The sequence below is a fragment of the Symphalangus syndactylus genome, chromosome 14, assembly GCF_028878055.3.
Source record: "Symphalangus syndactylus isolate Jambi chromosome 14, NHGRI_mSymSyn1-v2.1_pri, whole genome shotgun sequence".
In the NCBI taxonomy this organism is placed as follows: domain Eukaryota; kingdom Metazoa; phylum Chordata; class Mammalia; order Primates; family Hylobatidae; genus Symphalangus; species Symphalangus syndactylus.
The window spans coordinates 55,583,704-55,602,866 of record NC_072436.2 but is presented as its reverse complement, the minus strand read 5'-3'; the positions used below and the strand labels follow the sequence as shown (position 1 = coordinate 55,602,866).

The following is a 19,163-nucleotide window of genomic DNA, read 5'->3' as shown; positions in this document are numbered from 1 at the left end:
GTGGAATTTTAAGAAAAGAAATAGTGTAGATAACCAGCCAGTCAGCAATTAGCCAAGGAAGAGAAATGCCAGTCACAGCCCTGTTGTGTCTCTTAATAAGCTGAAGAAGCATACAGATGAGCCAGCCTCCTGGTTGGTCAGTTTGCCTGGCCTGGGATGAAGGGACAGTGAAAATGGAAGCCTCTGAGTGAGGAGAGTGAGTACTGGAGTCAGGAGAACTGGGCTCCCAGCCTCACACTGCTCCCTAGTATCCACATAACTTCACTCAGTGGCCACGGGTGGGCATGACGCCCGGGCACTAGAGGGCACACAGGAGCTACTGCACATGTTGGCATTCTGTAGAACTCCAAAGGGCTGTGCTGACCTTATGTGTTTTGCATTGTCTCTTTGAAAGAAAGGGATAAGCATCTGTTGTTTTATGTTTTGTTTTGCTTTTGAGACAGGGTCTCACACTGTCACCCAGGCTGAAGTGCAGTGGTGAATCACGGCTTACTGCAGCCTTGACCTCCTGGGCTTAAACATCCTCCCACCTCAGCCTTCTGAATAGCTGGGACTGCAGGGCCATGCCAGCATGCTCAGTTAATTTTTAAATTTTCTGTAGTGATGGGATCCCGCTTTGTTGCCTAGGCTGGTCTCGACTCCTGGCCTCAAGCGATCCTCCTGCCTTAGCCTCCCAAAGTGTTGGGATTACAGGCATGAGCTATTGCAGCCGGCCAAGCATGTTTCTGATGTTTTTTCTTAGCCAAAACACAAATTATAAGTTTAGGATGAAAAGAGGGTGTGTGATTGAGCACTCCTACTGTTGTGATGCTCAGACAAGATGCCACCTTGTGGTTTTGATAAGCCTTGATAAGGCTGTCAGCAGATCTTGTGAAATGAGTAAATAGTTTAGGCCACAGAAGTGATGTGCTGACGTCTGTGTTCACTCTGCAGAAGATGCTCCCGCCCAATCAGAAAACAAGAAGAAGAGTACAAAGAAAGATTTTGAAATTGACTTTGAAGATGATATTGACTTTGATGTATATTTTAGAAAAACAAAGGTTTGTACCGAATTTATTAGGATTGTGCTTACTCGTTTTTCCCTTTCAGATGTGATTTTTTAAAATTCCGTATAAATTTAACTGTTAGAGCAAACAGATGGTTACATTCTTCCTTGTTCCCTAAAGGCACTATTGAGAAATAGTCCTAAACTCAGTGGCAGAAAGAATCAAATTTAGAATAAAAAGAATAATGCTAGCAAAATCACTTTTTTGCATAGAACTGTGAGACTGATGGTAGACTCATGCTGCCCAAACCCTTCCCAAACTGCTTTAAAAAAATAAGATGTTTTGCCCATTGTTAAAATGCCTAAAACACTTTTTAAAAAAAAAATATTAATAGGCTGCTACTATTCTGACCAAGTCCACTTTGGAGAACCAGAATTGGAGAGCTACCACCCTTCCTACAGATTTCAACTACGATGTCGATGCTCTGGTCCAGCTTCACCTCAAACCAGGCACCAGGGTAAGCCTATTTCTTGGTTCCTTTAAGCACGTGAGATGTCAAGTGGCTGATAGTATGACAGTTAGGCAGTGCCTTTGAGGAAAGGGGAGAATGTGAGGAGCGGTATGTGTTAGCCAAAGCGTGTTGCCAGGAAATCAAATAGATAAGGCAAAGAAGGCTAAAAGGAAAGACTTATATGATGGACACACAGTAAACACTTGGAAATACTTTACCTGGCAAGAATGCTGGACACTGAAGCCTCCACGCTGAAATTCATGGGGGCAGTGAGTGTAGTCTTTTGGTGAAGTTTCAACAGTTTTTAAGTTATTTCTTGAGTCCTTTGCTTTCTCCCCTTTTTTTTTTTTTTTTTTGACAGTTTTGCTCTTGTTGCCCCAGGCTGGAGTGCAATGGCGCAATCTTGGCTCACTGCAACCTCTCCCTCCTGGGTTCAAGCAATTCTCCTGCCTCAGCCTCCCAAGTAACTGGGATTACAGGTGCCTGCCACCATGCCCCGTGAATTTTTTGTATTTTTAATAGGGACAGGGTTTCACCATGTTGGCCAAGCTAGTCTCGAACTCCTGACCTCAGGCGATCCACCCGCCTCAGCCTCCCAAAGTGCTGGGATTATAGGTGTGAGCCACTGTGCCCGGCTGGTTCCTTCACTTTCTCACTGAAGTTGTGGATTTACTCACCAATTGCTTTATACAGTAAGGTTGCCTTACTCATGATCCAAGTCGAAGCGAGCCCAAGGTGACACATGGGCTCACATCCTCAGGAAGTCTCCTAGGGTTGCACAGGCTGCCGGGGCTCCTTCTGAGATTGTCACATGGAGCCTTCTGCATTACCTGGTGTTGCACCCTGATTACTGCCTCCTTTATTTGCCTGGGGCTCTTCTCACATGTCCCCGCTGACAGGGTAAGCAGTGGTTCATGTAAACCATTCCATTCACATCCTCTGCTTACTTGCATTACTGGTTCTCCTACTCTCATGGAGTGTATGAACACTTTACACTTTCCTCTTTATTTTGCCTGTTTTTCCATAAGATTTTAACTATATATATATATATATATATGTATTTTTTTTTTTCCTGAATTGACTGATATTACACATTCTATTTGTTTTTTGTATTTATTTTTTTTAGAGACAGGGTCTTGCTCTGTTGCCTGGGCCATAGTCCAGTGGTGTAATTGGAGCTCATTGTAACTTTGAACTCCTGGATTCAAGCAGTCCTCCTGCCTCAGCCTCCCAAAGTACAGGGATTACAGGTGTGAGCCGCTACACCTGGCCTCACATTCTATTTTTATAAACTAACAAAGATATGTTTTTCTTTCTGATCAATATTGTTTACTTCAATAGAAATACTCTCTTTTTTTCAGTCCTAGCTACCTGTGGGCCTGAGGCTATAGTAAGCTATGATCATGCCAGGGCACTCCAGCCTGGGGGGTAAAGTGAGGCCTCATCTCAAAAAAAACAAAACAAAGTTTGTGATTCATGAGAGGGGGTCAAAATATCAACATTAACAGGAGTTTGAAAGAAGTTGCTTCTGACTCTTACGGATGATTTTGAGGGGTTCAAGACTTCAGTGGAGGCCAGTCACCATGGCTCACGCCTATTATCCTAGCACTTTGGGAGGCCGAGGTGGGTGGATCGCTTGAGGCCAGGAGTTTGAGACCAGCCTGGGCAACATGGCGAAACCCCATCTCTACTAAAAATACAAAAATTAGCCAGGCATGATAGTGCAGGCCTGTAGTCCTGGCTACTCAGGAGGGTGAGGCCTGAGAATCACTGGAACCCAAGAGGTGGAGGTTGCAGTGAACTGAGATTACACCACTGCACTCCAGCCTGGGTTACAGAGCAAGACTCTGTCTCAAAAAGACTTCAGTGGAAGTCACTGCAGATGTGGTATGCAGATGTGGTGGAAATAGCAAGAGAACTAGAATGAGAAATGGAGCCTGATGATGTGACTACATTAGTACGATATCCTGATAAAACTTGAATGGATGAGAAGTTGTTTCTTATGGATGAGCAAAGAACATTTTCTTGAGATGGAATTTACTCCTGGTGAAGATGCTGTGAACATTGTTGAAATTACAAAAAAAAAAAAGATTTAGAATGTTACATAGTCTTAGTTGATATAGCAGTGGCAGGGTTTGAGAAGATTGACTTGTATGCTTCAGAGAAATCTTTAGTGACAGGAAGAGTTGATTGATGCAGCAAAGTTCATTGTTGTCTTATTTTAAGAAATTGTTGCAGCCACCCCATCCTTCAGCAACCACCACCCACCCTGACAGTCAGTAGCCATCAACATAAAGGGTCTTCAGGCGAGACCGTTTACCAGCAAAAATATTATAACTGACTGAAGGCTCAAATGATCATTATAATTTTTTAGCAATGAAATATTTTTAATTAAGGTATGTAAATTGTTTTTTAGACATATACTGTTGCACACTTAATAGACTCCAGCATAGTATAAGCATAACTTTTAAATTTGTGTGAGTGTAAGTGCCTGTATTAAACACTGGACATTTGGCTGGGGACACCTGAGAGTGTGCCCAGAGGAAAGTATTCTAAATGAAGAGGCGGTTAGAAGTTGTGTCATATGAAGAACAGTGGAAGAAAATGGGGCGTTTCTTAACTCAAATATTTATTGTTCAGTAGTAGTTTTGGATTTGTTACAAGCACATTGTGGGTTTATTTGGGTTGTTTTTGAAGCACAGAATTATATTAAAATATTCAGTGTGCTCTTGTAAACTGTGCACATCTCCAGTCACATTTCTCCCACTTCAGAGATTTGTATATCAGGTAGAAATCACTGGTCTAAGGAAGGACCTGCAAATATTTGAAAGACTGTGGTCCGTAGGCACTCCTAAAAGAGGAGCCTTATTCCATGAGGCTCTGGAATACAGAATGAGGATGAAGGATGTAATTAGAGGGAAGAGCTGGATGTCTCTCCTTGTTGTCATGTAGGGAACAGTGGTTTCCACTCAGAAATGAGACAGATAAGACAGGCTGTTAATTAAGGTAATGGGTTTTCCATTTTTTTTTTTTTTTTTTTTTTTTTAAAAAGACAGGGTCTCAGGCTGGAGTGCAGTGGTATGAGTATGGCTCATTGCAGCCTCAACCCCTGGGCTCAAATGATCCTCCTGCCTCAGCCTCCTGAGTAGCTGAGACCATAGGCACACAGCACCATGCCATCTTTTTCGTGGAGATGGGGTCTCACTGTGTTGCCCAATGCTAGTCTCAAAATTCCTAGGCTCAAGCAGTCCTCCCACCTCAGCCTCTCAAAGTGCTGGGATTACAGGTGTGAGTCACCATGCCTGGCTGGTAATGGGTTTTCTATCAAAATTGTTCAAGTGCAACAAGCTGACTTTCAGAAAGCTGGAGGGTAGATTTTCCAACTTTTGTTTTTAGTGAAGGAACCCTTTTTCAAGTAAAACTGTGCAGAAGGCCTAATTGCCAGTCACACAGAAATAGAGCTGCTCTGGTTTATTTGGGATTGGTAGAGATGCTAAGCCCTGCTACTCCAGGTTTGCACTGTGCAATGGAAAAGTCTGTTAGATGACTTGTGAAGGCCCTTCTGACTCTAAAATTGTATAATTCTAGGAGGAGATTGGGCATAGGAATTAAGATTTACTTCCCTAACCTAGTTCAGTACCTTTTAACAAAATAGCTTTCTGCATTTATTCTTTCCTTTAGTTACTTAAGATGGCCCAGGGCCATAGGGCAGAGACTGAGCATTATGAAGAAATTAAAGACTATGATTACAACAACCCTAACGACACCTCCAACTTTTGCCCTGGATTACAGGTAAAGGGGGGAAAGGGGCTCTGTCCTCTCTTCTAAGCCCGGGAGTCATTTTTCTCTGCTTCTCATGTCCCCATTTTATATGGCGGGAGACTGTTGGAAATTTTGAATCCAGTGGAGGTTTTCTGGGTAAAGGGTCTGCCTTCCACCCAGTGCAGGGAGCTGAGCAGAGTCAAGGAAACAGCCTCACCCTTGGCCTGCCTTACCTCACATCCTACATGCAGGAAGCAAGTGGCCACACTCGAGTGAATGCGTCGACATGTGGATGGGTGTTTAGCCTCTGCTACAAAGTACTAATCTTGGCTATTGTGGGATTTCAAAGGAATATAAACACTTTGTCCTCTTATGAGCTAATATTTTGGCCAGGTAGACAAAACACATAGACATGTGAAGGTGGTGTGATCTGGTGTGGCAAAAAAATAAGTCTTCAGGGTGTATCTCAGATGACCAGGTTTCTAGCTCTGAATGTAGTTCTCATATTGCAAGCTTGCTGTGAACTTGTACAAGCCACCCCCCATCTTTAGATCATGGTTTAGACTAAATAATTTCCATATCCCTTCTCTGAGTCTACTGATGAGATGGCTAATACAGGTAACAGAAACTGGAAAAACAGGCTTCATCTGTGTCCGTGTATGTGGAAAGGGGGGAAAGAACTGGAAAAAAAATGTATTCATCTTATTTTCTTATTTGGAAGAGAGTTAGTCTGTTATATTTTAGTGAAAATTCAGACTGACCTCTTGACCAGTGCTTCTCAAACTTTAACTTGTATACAAATCACCCAGGGAGCCTATTTAAAGACTGATTTCTGACCTGTGTCTCCCCACTCCACCCCCTGCCTGAAGATATTGATATATTCACTCTGGATGTGATCCCAAAAATGACTTTCTCACCTGCTTCTGGGTGGTACGCCTGCTACTACTGACCAGATGACCCCAGGAATCTCCTGTGCTTTCCTTGGATGATATGTGCAGGTCATATCTCCGGTATTTGAGGAATGTTTCTGTAAAATGAAATCCTAAATTGGTTAGAAGCTGAAGGGGGGACATAGTGGCAATTATGATTATTGAATTCCTTTTAACTCCCGCTCAAAGGGTCTTAGGTTGATAACAGACACCTCTCTAATAGGGTTTATGTGAAACAGGATAACTAGAGGCACTTAGAAGTTCATTGTAGTGTAACTCACTCAGTGAACTATCAGATGGTCTCTTCTTGCTTTGTAAACACGGAGTCTATTTCAAGGGTGTTTCTAAGCTCTTCTGCAGCTTCCACCAAACTCGAAAAGCTGTTTCTTGCCCAGGCTGCTGACAGTGATGATGAAGATTTGGATGACTTATTTGTGGGACCAGTTGGGAACTCTGACCTCTCACCTTATCCTTGCCATCCACCTAAGATAGCACAACAGAATGGTGACACTCTGGAAGCCCAAGGATTAGACATCACAACATATGGGGAGTCAAACCTGGTAGCTGAGCCTCAGAAGGTACGGATGAAACAGCTGAGAATTGCATTGTTTGCCTGAAATCTATTTAATTGCCTCTTATATGAGAGTCATGTGAGTCTGAGCTTGATTTCTTTTCTTCTCGCTTTTAACCTGTTACTCTCCAAGTTTTAAAAGTAGGGTTGTGCATTACTGGGTATATACCCAAAGGACTATAAATCATGCTGCTATAAAGACACATGCACACGTATGTTTATTGCGGCACTATTCACAATAGCAAAAAGTTGGAACCAACCCAAATGTCCAACAACGATAGACTGGATTAAGAAAATGTGGCACATATACACCATGGAATACTATGCAGCCATAAAAAATGATGAGTTCGTGTCCTTTGTAGGGACGTGGATGAAACTGGAAAACATCATTCTCAGTAAACTATCGCAAGGACGAAAAACCAAACACCACATGTTCTCACTCATAGGTGGGAATTGAACAATGAGAACTCATGGACACAGGAAGGGGAACATCACGCTCCGGGGACTGTTGTGGGGTGGGGGGAGGGGGGAGGGACAGCATTAGGAGATACACCTAATGCTAAATGACGAGTTAATGGGTGCAGGAAATCAACATGGCACATGGATACATATGTAACAAACCTGCACATTGTGCACATGTACCCTAAAACCCTAAAGTATAATAAAAAAAAAAAAAAAAAGAAAAAAAAAAATAAATAAATAAAAGTAGGGTTGTGGGAGTGAGCTGATGCTAATTAGGTTTGTGTGCAACTGACCATCTCTCCAAAGACCTTGATAAGACATATGACTAGGGAGGAACTGGTCACCCAAATAAGGCATATGAATGAAGGCTGCAGGCAGAGAATATAAATTTATATGCTAATTCAGCAAGGCTAGCTAGCTGTGTGGCTCTGAAAAATCTTGGCCAAATTCAGTTTGTATTAAACTATCATGCATTAAACATTTATCTCTTCCATACCAGGTGGCAGGCTTTATGCTTGCCTTTATATTTGATTCATTTATCTGTTTTACACTGGAATTCCAGTTAGCCTTAATGTAGATTGCACTTGATCGAAAAGAAATTAGATTTGATATGAGGGACTCTATTTTAGTGTCCACAGAGAGCTCTGGGCTGGGCGTGCTGGCTCATGCTTCTAATCTCAGCACTTTGGGAGGCCAAGGTGGGCAGATCACGATGTCAGGAGTTCGAGACCAGCCTGGCCAACATGGTGAAACCCCGTTTCTAATAAAAATACAAAAATTAGCTGGGCATGGTGGCAGGTGCCTGTAATCCCAGCTACTCTAGAGGCTGAGGCAGGAGAGTCATTTGAACCCGGGAGGCAGAGGTTGCAGTGAGCCGAGATCATGCTATTGCACTTCAGCCTGGGCAACAGGTCGAGACTCCGTCTCAAAAAAAAAAAAAAAACGAGTTTGAGACCAGCGTGGCCAAAATGGTGAAACACCATCTCTACTAAAAATACAAAAATTAGCCAGGTGCCTGTAATCCCAGCTCCTTGGGAGGCTGAGGCTGGAGAATCGCTTGAACCCAGGAGGCAGAGGTTGCAGTGAGCTGAGATTGCACCATTGCAATCCAGCCTGGGTGACAAGAGTGAAACTCCGTCTCGAAAAAACAAACAAAAAACAGCTCTGTAGCTCCTTAGTTGAAACTGGATTCCTTCTTTAGTTGAACTCCAGACCTTTGTTTTTACAGTGAGTTACGGTAAAAGTTTCTTTATTCTGCTCAGTTTTACTTTGTCATGTACCTATTTCAGGTAAATAAAATTGAAATTCACTATGCCAAGACTGCCAAAAAGATGGACATGAAGAAGTTGAAGCAGAGCATGTGGAGTCTGCTGACAGCGCTCTCCGGAAAGGAGGCAGATGCAGAGGTCAGATGCTCTGCCTGTTCTCTAGGTGCCCAGCGTGCGGGAGGGGAGTGGTTGATGTCTGCAGCTGAAGACACCTCGATTTGGGCAATGCCTCCAATACAGAAATGTTCATTCAAAAACACAAGGAGCTGGGCATGGTGGCTCACACGTGTAATCCCAGCATTTTGGGAGGCTGAAGTGGGAGGATCACTTGAGCCCAGGAGTTTGAGGTTACAGTGAGCTATGATATGATCGTACCACTGCACTCCAGTCTGGGCAACAGAGAGAGAACCTGTATCTTGAAAAAGAAAACAAAAATACAAGGAAGACATCATGCCTCTAAGAGAGAAATGAACCAAGTATACAAGCAGGCAGGTCACACAGACCGATACAAATAGCAAACTAGTGTGTAAGGTGTGATTCAGCCTTGCCGGTAATCAAAAAAGACAAATGAAACAATCTTGATGCTACTTAAAACAGCAGCAGTTTTAGTAATTAAACTGTTTTCCATTACTGAGGAGGAAAATTTGGAGTACTTATTCACTGCTGGTAGCAATTTAAGTTCCTATATGCTATGAATTGTTTAAACCCTTTGATCTAATACTGATTTCAGGAATGTATTCTCAGTAGGAAGATAGTGGAAAAGTAATTACTATATTGTCAGATTCTACTTCTCCTTCAGAACAAGCTGAAACCTTGATTAACTTGGTCCACCTCAATGAAAGGAAGTCTCAGTTAATTAGAATCCCTCCCTCTTTCTGACTCCTTCTGCTCAGGTAATATTCTGAGTTTAGACCTTATGTAGCTGAGAAATGAAAACTCGTAAGTTGATTGAGGGCCCTGTGCTGGGTATCAGAGAAAGCTTCAGTCATATTTATAAAGTTTTATCAACTAGAATAGAATGGGATGCAAGTGTGTGTCTTTGTCTTAAGTGGAAAGTTTGAGTTTACTTTTAAATATGAATTTTGTGCTGCCCTTAGCAGTGTAGTCCAGTTGAAGCTATAAATAATCATGGCTTTGGCTGGGCACAGTGGCTCACATCTGTAATCTCAGCACTTTGGGAGGCCAAGGTGGGTGGATCATGAGATCAGGTGTTCAAGACAAGCCTGGCCAACATGGTGAAACCCCATCTCTACTAAAAAATACAAAAAATTAACTGGGTGTGGTGGCGGGCACCTGTAATCCCAGCTACTCGGGAGGCTGAGGCAGGAGAATTGCCTGAACCCGGGAGGTGGAGCTTGCGGTGAGCCGAGATTTTGCCACTGCACTCCAGCCTGGCGACAGAGCAAGACTCTTTCTCAAAAAAAAAAAAAAAAATGGCTTTTTATTACTGCTTTTTTTCCTTGTTTGTTTTCAGGGCACCCTAGTACACTCTTTGCAGTGTCTCCTTTACCAGGGTGATGCTGGCTGTTGACATCCATGTTCATTCACAATGTCATTAGAGCGGGGCTGAGGCACTGGTTCCCACTGTAGATCCTTTTTCTTCAAAATCACTAAGAAATTTGTTTTCATTTAGGTATAGACTTTTTGGTGATACAACTTTATTTTTGTTGTCCTTTCAAAAGTGCACTACCCCTAACTGTCCGATGTATAAATGTGCTTCTGTTAGGCAAACCACAGGGAAGCTGGAAAAGAAGGGGCCCTGGCAGAAGTGGCTGACGAGAAGATGCTCAGCGGGCTCACGAAGGACCTGCATAGGAGGTGCGGGCCGGCAGGCGTGGGGGCTTTGTGGGGGCTCACCTTCTCTCTGAGCTGTCTGCATGGCGGGCCTTCCACACACAACCTGTTTCCTATGACACTTGTAGTGGCTGTTCTGTTTTCTCTCTGTGTTGATAGATAAGTTAATACAGACCAACTTTTAAAAAGGCGTTTTTCTGTGTCAGTGGTCAGAGTGTAACAGGAGATATTTTATCTCAAATAAGAAACTAGAAAAATCTGCCTATAAAATGCATCTGAAAAATTTGTTTCTCAATAGTTTAGTCATTGCATGTGTATATTATTCAGACTTGATGAACGAGCCTTTGTTCTAAACAGTTGGCAGTGACCTAAATACTTGCCCCTTTCTTATCAGCCTGCCCCCCGTCATGGCTCAGAACCTCTCCATACCTCTGGCTTTTGCCTGCCTCCTACATTTAGCCAATGAAAAGGTAGGTAATTAAGGTAAGCATGGGAGTATTAGAGTATTCCCTGTCTATGTCAACTCATTTAGCTTTGTATTTCATGGGCTACCATAGGATTTTTTAAATACAGTGACTTATGTAGTACCTTCAACCCAAATGATTAGCCAGGCACCTAGAAGTAACTTAGGAAAAAGCCATCAGGTTTGATTAGCAATAAAAATAGCACAGAGGACCCAAATAGTAAGATTTTAGATGATGGAATTGTGATCGGTAAGTTCCCCAACCTAAGAATACAACGTGCTTTTACTTCACTGGGTGTCAAAGACTTTAAAGGCCAAAGCCTGGTAGTACCAAAGTCAAGACATATGGGAGACATGGCAGAGAGAAGAGGAGAGAGATGAGGATGAAAAGAAAACAGTTGCAGAAAGAGAAGAGTACTAAACTACAGAGGTAACAGCCAGAAAAGTCGAGCTGTCTGTCACAAGGAAGGAGAATCCTGAAGTGCCAGCTGGGTCAGCGTGTCAGACTCCTATGCCAGGCCATCCAACAGCTGCATAGTCATGGGACAGCTGTTGAAAGAGCAGAGGAGGGCACCCATCTTCTCAGGAGCCGAGTGGTACTACCCAGGGATACCACAGAGAGGGCAGCCAGCAGCAAGCCCACACATTTGAGCATCGCTCAACACTTGGTATCCATTAGGGTCCCCAGCCAGCTGATGCACAGCCCAGCCTTTGGCACCTGCAGTAGAGGGCTATGGGCTGGGCCATGGCGTGTGCGGCAAGCACCACCCTGGGGCTGGGGCACCGTGGCCATGGTGTGCACCACCGCTGTCAACTCCCCAGGAGGAGGGGTGGGCACTGGAGTGCAGTTACTATCTGAATGCCGAAGTGTGGTTTTAGAGGGTGATTATGGGAATGGAATGGTAGCAAAAATGGGGTGCTGGTGGAAGCATCCAGGATTTCCTACATGCCAACATGTGACCTCTGGCCTCCTAATGAAATCAGGAGCAGTGAGGATTGGCTCCATTTTCCAGGTCTGACTGCTTTAGAGAGAAGTTGCCCTGTGTGGCATAGCCATCAGCCAATCCCAGTGACCTGCCACTGGAAGTCAGAGACCGATTTTTCTCTTGTCAATACCTTGCTTAGCTCACAACCTCATAAAGAAGAAGAAACTGTCCAGTTAGCAGAAGCTAGTTTTGATTCTGGGTGGGGAACAGGTGTAGAAGAGCCACTGGGCCAGGACCAAGTGCTGTATGTCTCCAACTACTGTGCTGACCATTGGGCTTGTAACCACCAGTCTGGGTGTTCAAACCTGAGGCCTAAACAAAAGAGCCCAGTGTAGTTCCCAAGAAGGAATGATTGTGCATCAGAGCCCTTGGGAATGGTTTTAACCCAGGAATGCTGAACTTGCACGGCTGCTGTTGGGGGGCGGTAAGGCGGTGACCGTTGACTGCAGAGAGAGGACGTGCCCTGTTCACAAGCCTGTGAAGGCAGACATGCCCGTGGTTATGGGGGGTGGTAGTTCCTATACCTGACACATCCTAAGGCATCTGATGTCACATGCAAACTATATGAAGAGAGAATGACTAAAAAAATAAAAAATTAAAAAATACATTATTATCATTGTTCTGACAAGAAATCTATAAGTGGCTCTGCTGAGGATATACCATCTGAGGTGGGTGGTGTGCAGGCCATCCACCTCTCTGACTTGAGAAGTGTCGGGGGAGGCCTGGAATCTCATTCGCACACCATCCTGGTGGAAATAGGTGCTGGTGACTCTCCCACATGGGTGCTGGTCTCCTAGCACACCAGGCTCCTAGGCTGGCCTCCAAAGCTCAGAAACCCTTCGAGTCCAATTTAAGAGTGTTACTGCTTTCGCTCATCAGCCCCAGCCTGAAGGTCAGAGTGCTTCTCTGGGTTGTGTGTCTCCACAGAAACCTGACTTCTTTCTTAAGGAGTCAGGCCAGGCCATCACTGCTAAGAAATAATAGTGATTCTGTGGCTTCACTGAGGTCGTGCTGCTCTGACTCCAGCTCTGCACCCCTGCTCTCAGTGGCAGTGCAGGCTTGTTCATTTTGCTGTGATCAAGTCTCTTTTTAAGGGTCCCAGAGCTCTTGAAGAATGGGGGTGTTTGAAGAATGGGGGGTGGCTACAGCCCATGACTTGTTGGGTCGAGCACCGAGGCCATTACTGGGGCCTGGCTTCAGGCTGTTTGAGAAAATTGGGCTTGTAACATTAGCCACAGCAGTTACTGTGATAATCTACAGGGATCTGTGATAACTCAGAGCTTACAGCCACCAAGAGAAATATTCTCAACGCTTCACAGCAGAACCTGACCTCCTCTGGGACTTCTTTCTCTCCATCTTTCACTGCCGTCTGGAGTCTGTTCCTCCAGCACTGTGATAACAATCTCCCCTCACATAGCCAGGCAGTGTGTGGGGCTTAGGAGCCGGTGATGGACATGAGGCCTCTGCCTTCATGGCTCTGCATGCTAGCAGTGTGCGACTACCAGAACCTGAGCTGCAGAAAACCCGCGAGGTGTGATTTGAGCCCTCTGTCTTTAGTGGCAAGGAAAGGTGTGAGTGGCTGTTGAGCCCTGGCACGTCCCATCTGCCTCCAGTGCGGAGCCAGGGCAGGCTGGTTGTGGTGAAGTTCATCAGGAAAGGTGTCTCATAGCTGCTTAGTCCTGAGGGAAACACTGCCTGGGGTTGGGGAAGAGCTGGGAGGTAGGTAGGGAAAGGCCTGTGCAGAGACTGGCAGGAGGGCACTGCTGTCAGGAACTAATGGAGGGATGGGTCAATGGGGCAGTTGAGGGGTGCCTGGAGGAGGTGTGCGTGGATGGGGTTAATACAGTAGCCCCCTGTTTCCACAATTTCACTTTCCATGGTTTCAGTTACCCACAGTCACCCATGGTCTGAAAATATTAAGTGGAAATCCAGCAATAAACAGTTCATAAGTTTTAAGTTGCAACTGTTCTGAGTAGTGTGATGAAATGTCACAATGTCCCGCTCCATCCTGCCCCGGATCTGAACCGTCCCTGTGTCCACCAGATCCACACTGCAGACACAGCTCTCCCATTAGTCACTTGGTAGCCATCTCAGTTCCCAGGTCGACTGTTGCGGTACTGCAGTGCTTGTGTTCCATTCCCTCTTATTTGACTTAATTTTTCTATTTTATTATTAGTTATAGTTAATCTCTTACTGTGCCTGATTTATAAATTAAACTTGATCATAAGTATGTATGTATAGGAAAAAACAAGGTATGTTTGTGTATACGTATATATAAAAATGATATATGTGTATTTGATTTGGTACTATATGAGTTCAGGCATCCACCGGGGGCCTTGGAACACCCCTCGAGGATAAGGGGGGACGACTGACTATATGTATGTGTTGTGGCTCCTGATGACCTCCCATCTGCCTCCATTAGCATCTTCAGGGCAGACAGCTCAGCTCTTAGGCCCTTTATAGGGGGTGGGTTGTAGGAACCAGAGCCAGAGAAGGCTTGCTTTTTGCTTTTTTGCCTAAGTCATTTTGTTATAATAAGGATTGGGAATCAGTTTTTCCATGAAAATTATACGTGCTATGAAACAGTTTTTCTTATAATCATGGGACAAACTTTCTTCTTTGTAGTCACTACCTTGTGACTGTGATTGGAATTTATGATGCTTTTATTCTCAGTATACCAAAGTCCATGCATGTTTTGGTCTTCCCTCAGAATCTAAAACTGGAAGGAACAGAGGACCTCTCTGATGTTCTTGTGAGGCAAGGAGATTGAGTTCACTATGGAGAAGTCAGCAGCAGGAGGCCCATCACTTAGTTGCTGGGACATCCCCAGTCTGGGTGGAAGAGGATGCCATGGGCTCACACCCAGGCTGTAGCCAACTACTAACGTGCCTGTTTATTTGTTGCTCTTTCCTTCTCTCCGTCTGGGAGAGTCTGGGTGCCAGTGCCCTGAAGCTCTGAGCTTGAGTGATTAAACTTTACTGCCCTATGATGACCATCTAGGAGAGGGGAGGGCAGAGGGGGTGAGGGTACTATTCTGGATTGAGAAAACCTATATCCATTCTTTATATCAATGTATAGTTTTAGTCTCCTAGATTGATCTGTTATTTTCCAAACTATTCTCTTGTAGAAAATTTTCCAGTGGGCACTTAATGTTGCCCTTGAAGAACTTCCTAATCCATGTACATAAAATACATCATATGTACACTTATAAATGTATATAGAATGCTCAAAAATAAAATTCTTAATAATATAAATGGCAAAATATTTGAGTGTCCACTAGATGAGTATCAGACCTAGTTCTTACCCTTGACGGGGATGCAGTCCTGGTAGTTATCCAGGATACCCACATGTCAGTATAAGGCAGAAGATGCCTAAGGGCCAAGATAGTTTGCCTCGGAGGAGAATGGAAGAGAGAGATCACTGACTGGACATTCAGATTGCAAGACTGGGTCCTGCTTAAATCCCAGGATTCTGCTGGATGGAGCTGATAGTGATACTTGTCCCTTCTGTACGTCGCTTCATGTAGCCTTCTCAGCATCCCTAGGAGGAACTTACTATCGTGACTCTCATGTTGGAGGAGGAATCAGACACCCAAGGTAGAGTAACTTGCATAAGGGCAGCCGGCTAACTGTCAGGGGTGGCCTGAGCCTGGTAATCTGCCTCCAGAGTCTGCTCTCGGCCATTGTGCTATGTGCTACCTGGATGGATCATACAGGCTCAGCAGTGGGTGGAGAGCAGTACTCAGATTTGTCCATCTCCACGGAATGCAGCACACACACAAATGTACAAGTTCTTCCCCTAACCTCAGAGGAACAGGGGAATTAACTTTGCTTGCAATTTGGAACAATATTATAGATGTTTATCCAAGTAGTTCTGTTACTGGCTGGTCCTGGATCTCTGCCAGAACACCCGTCATCATTGACTGGCTAAATGGAGATCTTGGATATAGGCCAGAAGCAGTGAAGTATATAATTGGAAATTGCTCCTGATAATACTTGCTTCTTAGCCAAAAACCACACAAAACAAAAATAATCCCCTCCCCACAGGAATATGCTTTCCAAATTGTGTCCAAAACATTACCTGCTCTGTTGTATTGAGAGGGTTAGAGACTTAAGAGCATGCTTTAGAAAAAGCAGTGGTACCACAGGTGAGAATCCACACTCTGTCTTGCTGGGGCTGAAGTCTCCATCACTTTCCCAGGCCAGGTTAGTGCTGGGCTTCTTGCTCTCCTTCTATTCCTGAGAGTAGAACTGGCTAAGCCCATTCCTTCCCTCAGTCAGCCCCACTTCTCTATAGTGGGGTCTGGTCGGGGGGGGGGCTGAATTACCAGTAAAACTAGAAAGATTGGGACCAAGTGCAGTGGCCCACACATGTAAATCCTAGTGCTTTGAAAGGAAGAGGCAGGAGGATTGCTTGAAGTCAGGAGTTCAAGACCAGCCTGGGCAAAATAGACCCCCATCTTTTAAAAAAATGTTTAAAAATTAGCCAGGCACAGAGGTGTGTGCCTGTAATCCCAGCTACTCAGAAGGCTGAGGTGGGATAATCACTTGAGCCCAGGAATTTGAGGCTGCAGTGAGCTATGATCACGCTACTGCATTCCAGCCAGGACAACAGAGTGAGATCCTATCTCTTAAAAACAAACAAACAAAAAACTGGTGAGTTCAATACCAACTTCTACAATGAAATCCCCTTCCCTGAACAACCCTGCTTCTCCTAAGTTTCCCTCATTACATGGTTGCTGTGGGCTATGTGTGCTGTGGTCTGAATGTTTGTGTCTAAAATTCATTTGTTGAAATCCCCTAATATGTTGATATTAAGAGATGGGGCCTTTGGGAGGTGATTAGGTTATGAGGGCAGATCCCTTGTGAATGGGATTAGTGCTCTTATAAAAGAGGCCTGAGGAAGCTTGTTCGTTCCTCTTGCCCTTCTGCCTTGTAAGGATGCAATGAGAAGGCACCATCTGTGAGCAAGGAGCCCCTCACCAGACACCAGATTTGCTGGCATCTTGATCTTGGACTTCTCAGCCTCTAGAACTGTGAACAATAAATCTATAAATTTTTGTTTATAAATTAAGCAGTCTAAGTCATTTTGTTATAGCAGCCCAAATTGACTAAGACAGTGGGTATGCAAGATAAGTTTATTTTATATAAAATACTTTGGGAAGTAGGTGTTCCAGGACTGGTGTGACAGTTCCATGAAATTATGAGAGACCAGGGATCCTTCCAGCTCATCCTTGTGTTTCAGTGTGGCTGCTGGAATCCAGCCATCACATCGATAGTCTAAGCAGCAGGATGAAGGACTGGGGGAAAAGAGAACTGCTGCTCCCTGTTAAATCGGTTTCCTGGGGGTCGATATGAATATTTGCCACCTCAGGATGCCACAAAGGTCCCCACCAGCAAGAAGGCTCCCACCAGATGTGGACTCAACCTGGAACTTTGCAGCCTCCATAACTGTAATAAATTCCTTTGTCAGTTACCTAGTTTCAGGTATTCTGTTATAGGTAACAGAAAACAAACTAATACAAGTGGTAATGTGTCCAGCTAAAAATTTGGGTTCTGTTAAGGTTAAAAGAAAATCTGAGGTAGCCAGCAGTATCTGCCTCAGATGCTGAGAAGCCTCCTGAGATAAGAGCATATACCGTGTCCATAACTGAAGTTTTAACATTCTCTGCCAAACAGAACCAGAATTGAAGGGCAGGAGAATTTGCAAGAGAGGGCAATTTGCAAGAGAGAATTGTGGGGCCCTGAGAGAGAATACATCCAAAGGAAGAGGGAACCAGGTATTACAAATTGAATTGAACAAGGAGGACAGGTACCTGAAGGGGGTTTGTAGTTCCCAGTAAAGTATGGTACAGCTAGGTGCACTTCCCTGGCCAGACCACCCTATAGGGTAGGATCCCCCTGGGGAGCAAGAGGCTGCAGGTAACACTTTGGTGCCCTAGCAATTCTGCTGTGGTGCAACTGTAGTGGATCACAGGCAGAGTGGGGCATTGTTCCCTTTCTTAGCACAGGATACTGGGCCATTTCAACACGACAAGGATTTGCAGCATCTGTGGCAACCAGTTTGGTGTCCTGGAGCAAGGAAAGGAACCGTTCATGGTGGCTGAAGCCAAGCTGCTCAGCACTGAGGCAGCAAGCCATGATCTAGGTCTGCGAGTAGAATTCTCAGTTTTGGTTCATTTAAAAATGTTTTTTGGGGGAAGTGGGGATCGTTCATGGGTACCAAAAGAAAAAAAATGAGTAAGACCTACTATTTGATAGCACAATAGGGTGACTATAGTCAATAATAACAATTGTATATTTTAAAATAAAGAATGTAATTGAAAAGAGTAAATGCCTGAGGGGATAGATACCCCATTCTCTGTGATGTGCTTATTTCACATTGCATGCCTGTATCAAAATATCTCATGTACCCTATAAATATATGCACCTACTATGTACCCACAACAATTTTAAAAATAATAAAATTTTAAAAAATTGTCTTCATTTGCCTTCCTTTTTTTTTTTTTTTTTTGAGACGGAGTCTCACTCTGTCGCCCAGGCTGGAGTGCAGTGGTGCAGTCTCGGCTCACTGCAAGCTCTGTCTCCCAGGTTCATGCCATTTTCCTGCCTCAGCCTCCCGAGTAGCTGGGACTACAGGCGCCTGCCACCACGCCCGGCTAATTTTTTTGTATTTTTAGTAGAGACAGGGTTTCACCATGTTAGCCAGGATGGTCTCAATCTCCTGACCTCGTGATCTGCCCACCTCGGCCTCCCAAAGTGCTGGGATTACAGACTGCCTTCATTTTTGAAGGATAGCTTTACTGGATGTAGAATGCTTGGTTGATAGGTTTTTTCCTTTGGCATTTGACTGTCTTCCAATGTCTTCTGGCTTCCATAGTTTCTGAAGAAAGGTAGGCATATACTCATCACTGTTCCTTTGTATGTAATTGCTGTTTTTTTCTCAGACTGCTTTCAAGCTCTTTTCTATATCTTTGGCTTTCATCAGTTTAACTATCACATATCTAGGAGTAATTCTCTGTGTTTACTTACTTTAGGATTTCTTGAGCTTCTTGGATCAGAAAATTAATACAGTGAATTCTCATGGTAGCCATATTCTATAAAGTCTCCGCAAGCACAGAATTAGCAAATGCTGAACCATTGCTCATAGGTGAGATACGGGGTTAGCTTCCTGTGAGCCTCTGGTCAAAACATTTTCATCAACTGGTTAACAAATAACCTTGTTTTATGTCTGCTCCTATTTAAAGACATTTAATATATCTTACAAATTTTTTTTTTTTTTTTTTTTTTTTTTTGAGACGGAGTCTCTCTCTGTCTCCCAGGCTGGAGTGCAGTGGCGCGATCTCGGCTCACCGCAACCTCCACCTCCTGGGTTCACACCATTCTCCTGCCTCAGCCTCCCGAGTAGCTGGGAATACAGGCGCCTGCCACC

At 44.3% G+C, this 19,163-nt stretch overlaps 1 protein-coding gene across 10 annotated transcripts in view; it reads left to right on the top strand.

Moving 5' to 3' along the window:
• Positions 1-19,163, top strand: part of NCAPH (non-SMC condensin I complex subunit H) — a 63,084-nt gene that overhangs the window by 28,437 nt on the left and 15,484 nt on the right. For 4 of the 10 annotated variants that reach the window (XM_055241301.2, XM_055241300.2, XM_055241303.2 and 1 more), the window contains exons 11-18: positions 934-1,040; positions 1,381-1,503; positions 5,179-5,289; positions 6,584-6,766; positions 8,511-8,627; positions 10,216-10,307; positions 10,678-10,753; positions 14,443-14,994. In XM_055241301.2, coding sequence (XP_055097276.1) covers positions 934-1,040; positions 1,381-1,503; positions 5,179-5,289; positions 6,584-6,766; positions 8,511-8,627; positions 10,216-10,307; positions 10,678-10,753; positions 14,443-14,502 — 869 coding nt within the window. In that variant the 3' untranslated portion in view covers positions 14,503-14,994. Of the gene's footprint in view, positions 1-933; positions 1,041-1,380; positions 1,504-5,178; positions 5,290-6,583; positions 6,767-8,510; positions 8,628-10,215; positions 10,567-10,677; positions 10,767-14,442; positions 14,995-19,163 lie in introns of those variants that run through there. The other 6 variants (XM_063617683.1, XM_055241299.2, XM_063617684.1 and 3 more) reach the window with 3 other exon arrangements.